The sequence below is a fragment of the Staurois parvus genome, unplaced genomic scaffold, assembly GCF_062004578.1.
Source record: "Staurois parvus isolate SC_StPar_1 unplaced genomic scaffold, SC_StPar_1.0 ptg000909l, whole genome shotgun sequence".
Taxonomy (NCBI): Eukaryota; Metazoa; Chordata; class Amphibia; order Anura; family Ranidae; genus Staurois; species Staurois parvus.
In genome coordinates this window covers 845,895-862,370 of record NW_028318705.1, presented here as the reverse complement: position 1 = coordinate 862,370, position 16,476 = coordinate 845,895, and the positions used below count along the sequence as shown (strand labels likewise).

The 16,476-nt window shown below is 46.3% G+C and overlaps 1 protein-coding gene across 2 annotated transcripts in view; it reads right to left on the bottom strand.

The window, feature by feature from the left end:
* Positions 1-10,451, bottom strand: part of LOC149442143 (uncharacterized) — a 46,926-nt gene extending 36,475 nt beyond the window's left edge. For both annotated transcript variants that reach the window (XM_089656485.1, XM_089656486.1), the window contains exons 1-3: positions 10,329-10,451; positions 4,588-4,722; positions 644-829 (exon numbers count right to left, since the gene is read on the bottom strand). In XM_089656485.1, the coding sequence (XP_089512611.1) occupies positions 644-829; positions 4,588-4,707 (306 nt within the window). In that variant the 5' untranslated portion in view covers positions 4,708-4,722; positions 10,329-10,451. The remainder of the gene's footprint in view (positions 1-643; positions 830-4,587; positions 4,723-10,328) is intronic.
* Between the last annotated feature and the right edge of the window lie 6,025 nt (positions 10,452-16,476).

Here is a 16,476-nt window from a genome sequence, read left to right as displayed (position 1 = left end):
GTGATGTATATCTGGGAGTGTGTAGGGAAAGGGCTGTTGGGTGATGTATATCTGGGAGTGTGTAGGGAAGGGGCTCTTGGGTGATGTAGCTCTGGCGATGTGTGGGGAAAAGGTTCTTGGGAGATGTATATTACTGTGCAGACTTATGATGTAAAGATTTTTGTTTTCTTCCTGATCAGTTTTTCTGAATTGTTTGGATCTGACAAGCTAGCTGGAATGTTGGGTTTAGAGACTTAACAATTGTTGCCTGCCTGACCTCATAGCATATTCCCTCTGACAATGTTGTCATCAGCTTTTCTCTTTAGAAGGACAGCACTATCCTTGTTCAGACATCACCCATGGTCACCATCTAGTTCCTGGACTGAGATGTCGACTCAGATGACCCAATCATGAAAATTCTGGTGCATGTGCAGTTCTTGGCTGTGTTCACAAATGTCTGACAAAGATCAGCCCCTGCTGCTGTCTCTCATCTTGTCACAAAAACTTAATGCTGCAGTCTGATCACTGGGGGAGATGAGACAGAAATGCTTCTTCCTACCTGCAACCAACAGACTGATGACATCATCTTGCCTAGGTACAGTGGGGGAGGGCTTTTAATGATAAATGGGAAGAGCTTTTTCCAAGAAAAAGAAAAAAAAGTTACCTTTTTGGTTTCTTTCTGAGTGGTTGTCATGGGTTGCGGGTCCATTTGGTCATAGCTGCTCTCCTCTGTCCTAGAGTGAGTGGAAGACTCCGTCATAGGGCTCCCGGACCTACTTCCTCTATCCGACATAGAGGGGACACTGCCATCTTTGAGGTGATCACATGACTTTCTCACGACAACAAAATCCTACACAATAACCCACAGCAAAATGTCATCTTTACAAACGAAAATACACACTTACTGGAGAACAGATTTTAATAACAAAAGGAAGGAAAAAAAAAAAAAAAAGACTTTTTGGACACCAAACAAAACCAATTACCATTATGCCCTTTAAATGTATTTAATGTATTATTATATTATTTATTCTTCGTTCTAATTACTGCCAAACATTGGCCAATGACCATCGGCGTTATAAAGTGAGTGCCTGATTGAATGTGATTGGTTTAATGGAATACAACTGACTGATACAATTTTTAGAAAAGTATTTTTATATTGATTGATTGTATAATTCTGTGTTTGGCCTGCAGATAAATCAGAAGTTATGTACTGTAATCCTGCAGTGCAGTAATCCTGGCATCTTTCCTGTGGCTGTATACGGGGCTTTTTTTTGTATTTACATTTTTACTTCCCTTTTCCAGATATCTTCAGGCTGATCACGTGGTCAGACAGGGTTCTCTTCCTCTTTAAATCCTCTCCAAGCGTGGGTGGTGTGCCCCACATTTCTTGTCTACATTGCATAGGGGAGTACAGGGTGCCGTAGTGGCATTCTCTTAGGCTTGGTTCCAGGGGCGGACTGACAACTCATGGGGCCCCAGGGCAATAGAGGATCATGGGGCCCCTGTGTCCTCGCCCACACTCAAATCACACCAAAAAAAGCGTATGAAAGGTACCAGGGACATCTCATGGGGCCCTCTACTGACCCCGGGCCCTTGGGCAGTGCCCAAGTTCCCCAATGGTCAGTCCGCCCCTGCTTGGTTCACACCTCTGCATGTCGCAACTGATGCGTTTTTCTGGCGCATCTTGCTGTGCTTTTTTTTGTTTTTTAACACGTGTTTTTTTTGCCAATAGGAAAGTATTGACTATGATGCCACTTTGATCTGACTTTGGATGGGTGCAACTTTGATGCGACTTTGAATGGCTACGACATCAATGTGACTTCGAATGGGTGCCACTTTGATGGGCCTCTGATGATACTTTGATGCTACATGAGAGCCAAAGAGTGTAAAGTAGCATCAAAGTCACTGTCGTACTTTCCAAGCAAAAAAAAAAAAAAATAGTCACACCCATCCAAAGTTGCATCAAAGTCGCACTTATCCAAAGTCACATGCTACATGAGAGCCAAAGTGTGTAAAGTAGCATCAAAGTCACTGTCATACTTTCCAAGCAAAAAAAATAGTCACACCCATCCAAAGTTGCATCAAAGTCGTACTCATCCAAAGTGGCATCAAAGTCAGTACTTTCCTATTGGCAAAAAAGTCCCTGCCCCCTATCCACCCAAACAAACCTTCGGATGGGTGCGACTTCCATGCACCTTTGATGATACTTTGATGCTACATGAGAGCCCGAAAATGTAAAGTTGCATCAAAGTCGCACTCATCCAAAGTTGCATCAAAGTCTGTACTTTCCTATTGGCAAAAAAGCCCCCCCCCACCCAAACAAACCTTCGGATGGGTGCGACTTCCATGCGCCTTTGATGATACTTTGATGCTACATGTGAGCCAAAGTATGTAAAGTAGCATCAAAGTCTTTGTCATACTTACCAAGCAAAAAAAATAGTCACACCCATCCAAAGTTGCATCAAAGTGGCATCAAAGTCAGTACTTTCCTATTGGCAAAAAAGCCCCCCCTACCCACCCAAACAAACCTTCGGATGGGTGCGACTTCGATGCGCCTTTGATGATACTTTAATGCTACATGAGAGTCCGAGAGTGTAAAGTAGCATCAAAGTCACTGTCATATTTTCCAAGCAAAAAAAATAGTCACACCCATCCAAAGTTGCATCAAAGTCAGTACTTTCCTATTGGCAAAAAAGCTCCCCCCTACCCACCCAAACAAACCTTCAGATGGGTGCAACTTTGATGCGCCTTTGATGATACTTTGATGCTACATGAGAGACAAAGTGTGTAAAGTAGCATCAAAGTCACTGTCATACTTTCCAAGCAAAAAAATTAGTCACACCCATCCAAAGTTGCATCAAAGTCGCACTCATCCAAAGTCACATCAAAGTGGCATCAAAGTCAGTACTTTCCTATTGACAAAAAAGCCCCTCCCCCCTATCCACCCAAACAAACCCGCAAAATGCATCAAAAACACATTGCATGTGTCTACTGAACCAGAAATGCCCCGAGTTGCATTTAAAGAAGTCCCTGATCCTTTCCAAAAACGCAGCAGCTGATAAATGCATAGATGTGAATGTGTCCCATAGAAAACAATGTTAAATGGACTCTAGTGTGTTTCTACAAACTGCACTAAAAAAAAAAAAAAACCACAGGGGTGAACCAGGCCTTAGGGGGAGAGTCAAGACACGGGATGTCATCAGTCTCTTCAAGGAGGACTGAGGGCATCTATTTGTGAAGAAGAATTCCTGCGGGGTACAGCTCTGGAAAGGAGGTGTGTATTGCAGCTTTTCAGTTTCGGAACCTTCTGGAGGTCTTTTTGTTTGCCTGAAGCTGGGCTTTAACCACTTCCAGTCCGGACACTTTTACCCCCTTCCTGACCAGGGCAATTTTCAGCTTCCAGCGCTATCACACTTTGAATGACAATTGCGCGATCATGCAACACTGTATCCATATGAATTTTTTACCTTTTTTGAGACAGATAAAGCTTTATTTTGCTGGTATTTATTCACCATTGGGATATTCATTTTTTTTGCTATGTAAATGAAAAAGTCCAAACATTTTGAAAAAAAAGTGTTTTTTTAAAATAAAATTTTGCAAATAAATATTTCATCATAAATCTTGGCCAAAATTTATTCCGTTATCTGTTTAGTAAAAAAAAAAAACCAAATTAGGTTTTTTTACATACTGTCACCCTAGCAGTACAGTGTCACCATGGTGACACTGTACTACTTGTGGGGGGTGTTTTTTTTTTTTTTTTTTTACACGGATTGCTTTTACACCCATGTAGAATGTAAAAGCAATCATTTCTCTCTCTCTCTGCATTCTTGCAGTCATTGAGAAGTACTGAGTGAACTGTGATTGGTCACAGCTTCTCACATGGTACAAGGCTGTTGTGAATAGCCTTGTACCATGTGACCTCTGTGATCATTCACAGATTTCACACGTAGTAAACAATGATGTCACAATTGACATCTTGCTTACTACTTTGCATGTGATCACTGATTGGCCAATCAGTGATCACATGATCGGGACCTCATACAGAGGTCCCGTCCGACGATCGGTGTTCCACTGTGTCCGGAGGACACAGCGGGCACCGGATCGCAGTGCTGCACGCTCCTGGGGAGCGCGCACAAGCAGGGTGCGGGGAGGCTGTTTATAAATGGCCACCCGCCCCTGCACTGCCACCGTCCGGCCGTTTATATACAGCGGCCAGTCGGGAAGTGGTTAACTACTCAGAAAACAATTGAACGGTCGGAGACAATGGGTGTTTGTCCTTTGCTTTGGACATGGGTCTTCTACTTGTATTTAAAGGATCTGAAAAGCAGTGTTGGAATTTCGGCTGGGATAGTACCCGGCAGTGGCAACCTGTATGTATTCTGACATTTGCCGTGACTTGTGTTGTGTTCTTATTAATGTAGCGTGTCCCTATCGGCATACAGGTCGAAGTGAGCGCACTGTGGAAACACGCCAAAGCTCACATTTCTGTGGTTGCACCAGACTTGATTCTGAGTTTGTCAGCCAAGTCTTATAGACTTCAGCAGCAACCAGCGATGCTCCACCATTAAATCGTGTGAATGCCCCCCCATCAGCACACAGCGCCCTCACCTCCTTGGTCAGCAGGTGGATGATGTCCAGGGTGAAGTTCAGGAGCTTCTCTATGATCAGATCTTTGTTTCTGTCCAGGGTCATCGTGTGGCGTATGTGTTCCATCAGCTGGACCTCCATGTCTGCTGGCAACGTCTGAGGAAAGAATACAGTGATGGGAACTTTGTATGAGATCATTGTCCCTGTGTACAAGATAAGATGTTACTGTTCACAAAGGAGGTCACTAACCACATGGAGAGGTCACGAAGTCCACAGGTGAAGGCATCAGGGAACCTGCATGGAGAGGTTGCAGGGCCCACAATAAGAGGTCATAGAACCCGCAAAAAAGGGTGGGTTCCAATGACCCAAAGTGAAGGAGATCATAGAACTTGCATTGAGTGGTCATGGAATGTACATAGAAAGGTTGTAACCCACACAGTGGGCAGGTAAAAAAAAAAAAAAAAAACACAAGGAGAGGCCACAGAACCCACACATGGGGGTTTATTTACTAAAGCTGGTTCACTTAGAATCTCATGCACTTCTGCATGGAAACCAATCAGCTTCCAGGTTTTATTACTAAAGCCTAATTCACCAAGCTGAGGTTAGAACGCTATTGGCTACCATGCACCGGTGCACAAGATTCTGAGTGAAACAGCTTTAGTAAATCTACCTCCTGGTGTGGTCATGGAGCCCACAAGTGAAGAGGTCAGGAAACCTGCATGGAGGGGGTCAGAGAACCCACACAAGGATAGGCCATGGAACCACCTACCCAGGAAGAGGACAAGGAACCCATATAAAGGGGTAGAGTCAAAGAATCCACAGTGAAAGATCACAGAACTCGTATAGAGGGGTCAACAGTTGAAGAGGCCAGGAAACTTGCATGGAGGGGGTCAGAGAACCCACACAAGGACAGGCCATGGAACCACCCACCCATGAAGAGGTCAAGGAACCCATATAAAGGGGTGGAGTCAAAGAATCCACAGTGAAAGAGATCACAGAACTCGCATAGAGGGGTCAACAGTTGAAGAGGTCAGGTAACCCACACAGGGAGAGGTCAAGGAGAGGGGCCAAAGAATCCAACTTGTAAGCTGTAAGGAGGGCGGGGTCAAAGAAACCCAACTTGTAAGCTGTAAGGAGGGCGAGGTCAAAGGAATTCAACTTGTAAGTGATTACAGAACTCGCATAGAGGGGTCATGAACCACATAAAGAGGTCACAACATCCACAATGGAAGAGGTCACGGAACCCACAAGGAGGGGCTCAAAGAACTTGCTTAGTTGGTTCACCCACACACAGAACGGTCACAGAGCCCACAAGAGAAGTGGTCTAAAAACCTAACTTTTTACTGGTCTAAAAACCTGCATGGAAATGTCACAGAAGCCACACAGGGAAAGGTCAGGGAACCCACACCGGGCGATGTAAAGGAACCCACATAAAGGGGTGGAATCAAAGAATCTACAGTTGTAGAGATCACGGAACTCGCAGAGAGGGGTCATGAACTCACAGTTGAAGTCACGGAACCCACAAGGAGTGACTCAAACAACTTGCTTAGAGGGGTCACAGAACCCAGACACAGAACAGTCACAGAGCCCACAAGGGAAGAGGTCAGAAAACCTGCATGGAGAGGTCACAAAACCCCACACGGGGAATTCACAGAATCCACACAGGCGGAGGTCATGGAAACCCATACGGGGGAGAGCATGGAACCCACAAGGAGAGGACATAGAATCCGCACACAGGAAGGTCATGGAGCCCACGTGTGAAGAGGTCAGGAAACCTGCTTGGAGTGGTCACAGAACCCACACAGAAAGAGGTCAAGGATCCCACATAAAGGGGCAGGGTCAAAGAATCCAACTTGTAAGCGATTGCAGAACTTGCATAGAGGGGTCATGAACCCACATAGAGAGATCACAACATTTACATTGGGAGAGGTCACGGAACCAACAAGGAGACGTTCAAAGAATTTGCTTAGTTGGTTCCCCCACACACATACAGGTCACGGAACCCACAAGGGAAGTATTCTAAAAACCTGCATGTCACGGAAGCCGAATGGGGAAGGGTCAGGGAGCCCACACCGGGGAAGGGTCAGGGAGCCCACACCGGGGAAGGGTCAGGGAGCCCACACCGGGGAAGGGTCAGGGAGCCCACACAGGGGAAGGGTCAGGGAGCCCACACAGGGGAAGGGTCAGGGAGCCCACACAGGGGAAGGGTCAGGGAGCCCACACAGGGGAAGGGTCAGGGTGCCCACACAGGGGAAGGGTCAGGGTGCCCACACAGGGGAAGGGTCAGGGTGCCCACACCGGGGAAGGGTCAGGGTACCCACACAGGGGAAGGGTCAGGGAACCCACACAGGGGAAGGGTCAGGGAACCCACACCGGGGAAGGGTAAGGGAACCCACACAGGGGAGGGTCAGGGAACCCCTTAGTATATCCCATTACTATAAATGAATCCGGAGCTGGAGAAATACCATTGCTGCCGGCTGTCTCTGGCTTTGATAGTTTGATGGGGATCCAGAGCAAGCATACAGACTAGGAAAGTAACTCCTGATCTACCTACGTGTTCTGGGTCAGAGACTCAAAATGCTGAAGACATTGGACCAGTGAGAGCCAGGAAGCTAGCATTTTCAAGAGGTCAGGTCTGCAGCAGCAGCCTCAATACCTTGTTAGTGCAGAGAACCAATCACAACTGGACTGTGCCAGGAACAGAGTACTCTATTTTATTAAGATTATTAAATGTGCAGGCTCTGCTTCCTGCTCTATATTGCACCTGGCGATCATTAAATGTGCAGGCTCTGCTTCCTGCTCCATACTGCACCTGGCGATCATTAAATGTGCAGGCTCTGCTTCCTGCTCCATATTGCACCTGGCGATCATTAAATTTGCAGGCTCTGCTTCCTGCTCCATATTGCACCTGGCTATCATTAAATGTGCAGGCTCTGCTTCCTGCTCCATACTGCACCTGGCGATCATTAAATGTGCAGGCTCTGCTTCCTGCTCCATACTGCACCTGGCGATCATTAAATGTGCAGGCTCTGCTTCCTGCTCCATACTGCACCTGGCGATCATTAAATGTGCAGGCTCTGCTTCCTGCTCCATATTGCACCTGGCGATCATTAAATGTGCAGGCTCTGCTTCCTGCTCCATATTGCACCTGGCGATCAGTAAATGTGCAGGCTCGGCTTCCTGCTTCATATTGCACCTGGCGATCATTAAATGTGCAGGCTCTGCTCCATACAGCATTTGGCAATGATTAAATGCGCAGGATCTGCTTCCTGCTTCATAGTGCACCTGGCCACTATTCAATGTGCAGGCTCTGACTCCTTCTCCATAGTCCAGCTGGTTATCAATAAATGTGCAATCTCTGTTTTTCGCTCAATAGAGCACTTGGCAGTCTCTAAATGTGCAGTTTCCACTTCCTGCTCCGTAGTGCACCTCAGCATTATTAAATTTGCAAGCTCCTCTTCCTTTTTCCAGAGAGCAGCTGACTGTTGTTAAGTGCGAAAGCTCCTCCTCCTGCAGCACAACACAGCTGGCCATTGTTAAACATACAGATTCGGCCTCCTGTTCTACAATGCTCCTGATGATCAATATATAGGCAGGTTCTGCTTCCTGCTCTGTAGAAAATGGGGCAATAGTTAAAATGTGCAGTCTGTGCTTTCTGCTCCCCAATACACCTGGTCCTTATTAAATGCACAGGCTCTGCCTTCTGCTATGTAGTATACCTGACCATCATTAAATGTGCAGGCTCTGCTTCCTGCTCTGTAGTGCACCTGGCCATCATTAAATATGCAGGATCTGCTTTCTGCTCTGTAGTGCACCTGTCCATAATTAAATTTGCAGGCTCTGCAGTGCATCTGGCCATCATTAAATGCGCAGGCACTGATTCCTGCTCTGTAGTGTACCCTGCCACCATTAAATGTGCAGGCTCTGCTTCCTGCACTGGAATGCACCAAGCCATCATTAAATGCGCAGGCTCTCCTTCCTGCTCTGTAGTGCACCTGACCATCATTAAATGTGCAGGCTCTGCTTCCTGCTCTGTAGTGCATCTGGCCATCATTAAATGCGCAGGCACTGATTCCTGCTCTGTAGTGTACCCTGCCACCATTAAATGTGCAGGCTCTGCTTCCTGCACTGGAATGCACCAAGCCATCATTAAATGCGCAGGCTCTCCTTCCTGCTCTGTAGTGCACCTGACCATCATTAAATGTGCAGGCTCTGCTTCCTGCTCTGTAGTGCATCTGGCCATCATTAAATGCGCAGGCACTGATTCCTGCTCTGTAGTGTACCCTGCCACCATTAAATGTGCAGGCTCTGCTTCCTGCACTGGAATGCACCAAGCCATCATTAAATGCGCAGGCTCTGCTTTCTGCTCTGTAGTGTACCCTGCCATCATTAATGCGCAGGCTCTGCTTCCTGCTCTGTAGTGCACCTGGCCATCATTAAATGTGCAGGCTCTGCTTCCAGCTCTGTAATGCACCAAGCCATCATTAAATGCGCAGGTTCTGCTTCCTGCTCTCTAGTGTACTTGGTCATGAAATATGAAGGCTCCGCTTCCTGCTCTCTAGTATACCTAACCATCATTAAATGTGCAGGCTCTGCTTCCTACTCTGTAGTGTACCTGGCCCCTATTAAATGTGCAGGCTCTGCTTCCCACTCTGTAGTGCACCTGGCCACCATTAAATGTGCAGGCTCTGTTTCCTGCTCTTTAGTGCACCTGGCCATGATTAAATGTGCAGGCACTGATTCCTGCTCTGTAGTGTACCCTGCCACCAGTAAATGTGCAGGCTCTGCTTCCTGCTCTTTAGTGCACCTGGCCATGATTAAATGTGCAGGCACTGATTCCTGCTCTGTAGTGTACCCTGCCACCAGTAAATGTGCAGGCTCTGCTTCCTGCACTGTAATGCACCAAGCCATCATTAAATATGCAGGCTCTGCTTCCTGCTCTGTAGTGTATCCTGCCATCATTAAATGTGCAGGCTCTGCTTCCTGCTACACCCACTTTAATTCACATCTGCTGAGCCTGAGATCTGCCGAATTGATCTTACCCCAGCAGTCATTTAAACAGTTGCCCGCCACCCTATAGCAGAAATACTGCTACAGGGCAAAAAGCTGTGCAAAGTCACGTTTGTGTATATATATATATATATGATCTGCATTTCTGGGTAGGGGGGCGTGAGAAATGATGGGGCATTTTCCCCTTTCTGCTGGCGCCAGAAAGGGTATTACATTTGAGCATTGTACTGCTGGGATCGTCTGTGCAGCTTCTGCGTCACTGTTGACACGAATGGGATGGGAAAAGCTGTGCTAATAGAATATCACGTTCTACGGGAATGCTACTTGCCTGGCTGTCATGCTAATCATCTGGCTTCAATATTCTGGACTCCTGACATGCATTCTGCTTCTTTCCAGATTCAAAATATCGCAGGAGGTAAATGGGCGTGACAGCCAGGTAACTGGTATTTTCAGGGAGAGGGATCAGCAATGCCCCCTCCCCCGGTTTCTTTCAGTGCAGATACAGCCCCTTAAAGGGGAGGCTTTATTTTCTGTGGCTGTGATATAATAATGGAAATATGGAACAGCAAACACGTGACGAATGACTTAAAGGGGGAACACTCCAATGATGACCAGGAACAGAGACTTCCTGAAGGTTCCCCTTTAAATGCTGGCAGCTATGGAAGAGCCTGGCACCCCGCATTCCTCCAGGAAGGCCCCCTAATCTCTGTAAATAGATGAGAAGAGGACAGACATCACACAGCACTCCATACCTCTGTAGCCCGGCAGCAGAATGTATCAGTCACACTGGTACATTGTACCGCCGTATCCCGCCCCGAAGCAGGAGCCGCGCCAGAGCATCATGGGAATTGTAGTCCGTCTCCGTGATCAGCTAATGGGATCCCGCTGCGTGGGAACTACAATACCCAAAATCCTCTCCGCCGCTCCGTTAGCGTCCTGCTGATTAAAAACGTAAACAAACACAGCTGTCCCCTCAAGGCACTGAGGGGCGGCGGCCATGTTTCTGTAGACTGATAAGCCGGATACGGCGTCCATCTTTGTGTAGACCAAAATGAAGGCAGTTCCAATAAAAAATACAAAGGCGGCTGTAGCCACTTCAAACTTATTTTTTTCTTCAAGTTCATTATTCATGTCTTGGTCACTAAAGAAGAAAATTGGCCCCTAGCAATGGCAAAGAAAATCCTGACTTTGGAGTGGTCACCGGATCAGGAATAGAGGAGAAACTTTCCAATGGGGACACTAGTTCACTTGAATGGGTTTGCGTTCGACAGCATTACTGCCCACTCATGTGATATGCTGTTTAATGTTTGCACGACCACGAAAAAAAATGGCTGTGGCATGTGTACAACCGTGATTGTCCACATTTCCTTTTTAAGGTGGGTGGTCGGGGGGCTGTAAAAATGCAGCTCAACCACTTGCTTTTACCACCATCTACTTGTGTGAACACGCCCTTGAAGGGCCCTGGGGGATGGCAGCGGGATAGGAAAAGAGAAATGCCAGGATGAAAAATGGAGGTTAATAAGTATGTTTATATAGTGTGACTTTGATGTAACTTTGATGGCATTCAAGTCGCATCCATCCAAAATCACATTAAAGTCACACCCATCCAAAGTCGCATTCAAGTCACAACCATTTAAAGCTGCATCAAAGTCGCATCCATCCAAAGTTGCCTCAATGACCTATCCAAGTCACATCCATCCAAAGATATCTCAAAGTCCTATCCAAGTCACATCCATCCAAAGATGCCTCAAAGTCCTATCCAAGTCACATCTATCCAAGGATGCTTCAAAGGGCAGCACAGTGGCTAAATGGTTAGCACTTCCACCTGGCAGTACTAGGGTCGTTGGTTCAAATCCCAACCATGGCACCACCTGCCTGGAGTTTGCATGTTCTCCCTGTGCCTGTGTGGGTTTTCTCCAGGTACTCTGGTTTCCTCCCACACTCCAAAGACATGCTGGTAGGTTAATTGGTTCCTGTCTAAATTGGTCCTAGTATATGAATGTAGGTTAGGGACTGATGTGAATGTACAATATATATGTAAAATGCTGTGTAAATAGACAGCACTATATAAGTACCTGAAATAAATAAATAAGTCACATCCATCCAAAGATGCATCAAACAGCAGCACAGTGGCTAAATGGTTTGCACTTCCGCCTGGCAGTACTAGGGTCCCCAGTTCAAATCCCAACCATGGCACCACCTCCCTGGAGTTTGCATGTTTTCCCTGTGCCTGCATGGGTTTCCTCTGGGTATTCTGGTTTCCTCCCACACTCCAAAGACATGCTGGTAGGTGAATTGGCTCCTGTCTAAATTGTCCCTAGTATGTGTATGTATGAATGTGAGTTAGGGACCTTAGATTGTACGCTCCTTGAGGGTTAGGGACTGATGTGAATGTACAATATATATGTAAAGCGCTGTGTAAATTGACAGCGCTATATAAGTACCTGAAATAAATAAATAAGTCCTATCCAAGTCACATCCATCCAACGATGCTTCAAAGTCCTATCCAAGTTACATCCATCCAAAGATATCTCCAAGTCACATCCATCCAAGTCACATCCATCCAAAGATGCCTCAAAGTCCTATCCAAGTCACATCCATCCAAAGATATCTCAAAGTCCTATCCAAGTCACATCCATCCAAAGATGCCTCAAAGTCCTATCCAAGTCACATCCATCCATAGATGCTTCAAAGTCACATCAATCCAAGCATCCAAAGTCCTATCCAAGTCACATCCATCCAAAGATGCCTCAAAGTCCTATCCAAGTCACATCCATCCAAAGATGCTTCAAAGTCCTATCCAAGTCACATCCATCCAAAGATATCTCAAAGTCACATCCATCCAAAGATGCCTCAAAGTCACATCCATCCATAGATGCCTCAAAGTCACATCCATCCATAGATGTTTCAAAGTCACATCCATCCAAAGTCCTATCCAAGTCACATCCATCCAAAGATGCCTCAAAGTCCTATCCAAGTCACATCCATCCAAAGATGCCTCAAAGTCCTATCCAAGTCACATCCATCCAAAGTCCTATCCAAGTCACATCCATCCAAAGTCACATCAATCCAAGCATCCAAAGTCCTATCCAAGTCACATCCATCCAAAGATGCCTCAAAGTCACATCCATCCAAAGATGCATCAAAGTCGTATCATCTAAAGTCAAATCAAAATCACATCCAAGTTGCATCAGTCCCATTCATCCAAAGCTGCATCACCCCCAATTGACACTAATGCCAACAAGAAAAATGGAGGTTAATAAGTCCTCTTCCACATTGGCGTTAGGCTAGGTTCACTTATGTGCGGGTGGGGAACGCGTACACGTCCCGCAGAAAAAAATCGCACTTTTGCAGACACGTGGAGATGCCATTAAAGTATAACTAAAGGCAAAACTTATATATATATATATATATATATATAGCTTTGAGAGTGGAGAGGGATTAGACCCCCTGTCAGTTTTTATTTCTGTCTGTGTCCCTGTTACCCAGGTTCCCACCTATGCGTTTTCTTCAGAATTTTGCAGAAACGCAGTACAGTCCATTTAACATGATTTCCTATGGGACAGGTTTACATCTGCGCGTTTTCACCCGGTGTGTTTTTTGGAAAGGGTCAGGGACTTTTTTGAACGCAAAAAGTTGCGTTTTTGGTTCTATAGACTTTAATAGGAACGCTGCAGAAAAGCAAGTATTGCGTTATTGCTGCGTTTTTGCCATGTTTTTGATGAGTTTTGCGTTTAAAATCTGCCTAGCAACAAGAAAATAAAAAAATTTGAAAAAAAAATGCAAAACGCTGCAAAAATGCAAAACACAACACAAAATGCAAGGCAGAAATGCACAAAACGCAACCTGCATAGGTGTGAACCTAGACTTAAAGAGCCCCCGGGAGGGGGAGGAGCAGCGGGGGCAGGAGAAGAGAAATGCCAGGAAGAAAAATGGAGGTTAATAAGTCTGTTTAGGTAATGTGACTTTGATGTAACTTTGACGTTTGGCATATTTTGGAAAGGGTCAGGGACTTTTTTGAATGCAAAAAGTTGTGTTTTTGTTTCTATAGACTTCAATGGAAACGCTGCAGAAAAGCATGTAGTGCGTTTTTGCTGCCTTTTGCGTTTTAAATCTGCCTAGCAACAGGAAGAATTAAGAAAATGAAAAAAAAAAAAACAAATGCAACCTGCATAGGTGTGAACCTAGCCTCAGGGAGATTCACCCTCTCTATTTGTCTTGTTTATCATTATCATTGAAAGTAAAAGAAAATCCTAAATTTTGGGTTGTCTCCAGAAAAGTAATTTTCCAATGGGGACACCAGTTCTCGTGACCTGCCCCACCCCCTTACCCTAGTGAAATGAACATTTAAAAAAAAAATTAGGGTTCACATCAGAACAGGAATAGAGGAGCAATCTTCTAATGGGGACACTAGTTCTGGTGTCACCACGGGATTCCCTCACTTTGGAGGGATTCCCTCTCACTTCCTGTTTGGCTATGAGACAGGAAGTGAAGGGAAATCCCCCCTAAGGGACACAGGTGGTAAAAAAAAAAAATGACAGTGATTATACCCCTCCCTAACTCTACCCAAAATGAAAAAAGTCTGCTTTTAGTTACCCTTCAATAGCGAGTAGGACCCCCACGCACTAGCAGTCGCAGTGCATTGTTGCACTTTTGAAACGTCATGGTGCTGCAACATCATTCGGCTCGGCATGCTGCGTTTAACCCCTCGCCTACAGGGCACTTATACCCCCTTCCTGCCCAGGCCAATTTCCAGCTTTCAGCGCTGTCACACTTTGAATGACAATTGCACGGTCATGCAACACTGTACCCATATGACATTTGCATCACTTTTTTGTGACAGATAGAGCTTTCTTTTGGTGGTATTTAATCACCTCTGGGATTTTTATTTTTTCTTAAACAAACCAAAAACCACTGAAAATTTTGAAAAAAAACCCGTTTTTTCTTAGTTTTTGTTATACAATTTTGTAAATAGGTGATTTTTCTCCTTCACTGATGTGCGCTAATGAGGCTGCAGTGATGGGCACTGATAGGTGGCACTGATGGGCACTGATGAGGAGGCACTGGTAGGTGGCACTGATGGGCATTGACAGGCATCACTGATGGGCACTGAAAGGCAGCACTGATACATAACACTGATACATTATACTGATATATGGCACTGATAGGCGGCACTGATAGGCACTGATGAGGAGGCACTGGTAGGTGGCACTGATGGGCATTGACAGGCATCACTGATGGGCACTGAAAGGCAGCACTGATACATAACACTGATACATGATACTGATATATGGCACTGATAGGCGGCACTGACTGGCACTGATAGGTGGCACTGACTGGCACTGATAGGCGGCACTGACTGGCACTGATAGGTGGCACTGATAGGTGACACTGACTGGCACTGATAAGTGGCACTGATTGGCAGCACTGATAGGTGGCACTGATTGGCATTAATAGGTGGCACTGATGGGTGACATTGAAAGGCAGCTCAGATGGGCACTGATATGTAGCATTGATGAGCACTGACAGGTGGCACTTCTGGGGCCACACTGATCATCACTGCCCTGATGATCAGTGTACATGTCCCCTCCGAGGAATGCTGATTACCGGCTCTCCTCTCCTCTGTCAGCGTGACAGCTCGAGAGGAGAGAAATGCCGATAACCAGCATTTCCGTGTTTACATGTGATCAGCTGTGATTGGACACAGCTGATCACATGACCGAGCCGACATCTTCGGCTCTTTCCGTGATCCGCTGTGTCCGAGGGACACAGAGCACCGCCGATCGATCGTCGGGCTGCGCGCTCCCTGAGCCGCGCATGCGCAGGGAGAATGGGAGGACGACATATGACGTCCTATCAGAACGAGAGAACCACCTTGCGCCCGTCATTGTACTATAGGGCGGGCGGAAGGTGGTTAAAGGGACTTCTTTGGCCGCATTTCTACGGGTAGAACAGCCCATTCACATGAATGCGGTGAGTACACGCAGAACGCGGCTCGCAATAGTGTAAGCCGCGCCTAAACTGTGCTTGCCCAGTAATTGTGTCACAGACGAAATTCTGTCTCAGGCCTGGTTCACACCTATGTGTTGTTTGAGTGCATTTTTCAGAAATGCACTGCAGTCCATTTAACATGGTTTCCTATGGGACACGTTCACATCTGTGCGTTCTTCAGCTGCTGCGATTTTGGGATGGGTCAGGGACTTTTTTAAATGCAACACGGTGCCTTTTTGGTTCAATAGATTTCACTGGACATGCGGTAGAAAAATGCGTTTTTGATGCATTTTTAATTGGAAAGAAAAGTATTCACTTTGATGCCGCTATGTGACTTCAATGCAACTTTGAAGGGTGCGACTTTGATGCTACTTTTTTTTGCTAATAGGAAAGTATGACAGTTCTGTTCATGTAGTGTGACTTTGATGGCACCCAAGTTGCACTCATCCAATGTCGCAGCCAAGTCGCACCCATCCAAAGTTGCACCCATCCAAAGTCGCACCCATCCAAAGTCACACCCAAGTTGCACCCATCCAAAGTCGCACCCAATTCACACCCATCCAAAGTCGCACACATGTCGCACCCATCCAAAGTCGCACCCAAGCAACACCCATCCAAAGTCGCACCCAATTCGCACCCATCCAAAGTCACACCCAAGTCGCACCCATCCAAAGTCGCACCCAAGTCGTACCCATCCAAAGTCGCACCCAAGTAGCACCCATCCAAAGTCGCACCCAAGTCGCACCCATCCAAAGTCGCACCCAAGTCGCACCCATCCAAAGTCGGACCCAAGTCGCACCCATTCAAAGTCGCACCCAAGTTGCACGCATCCAAAGTCACACCAAAGTCGCACGCATCCAAAGTCGCACCCAAGTCGCACGCATCCAAAGTCGCACCCAAGTCGCACCC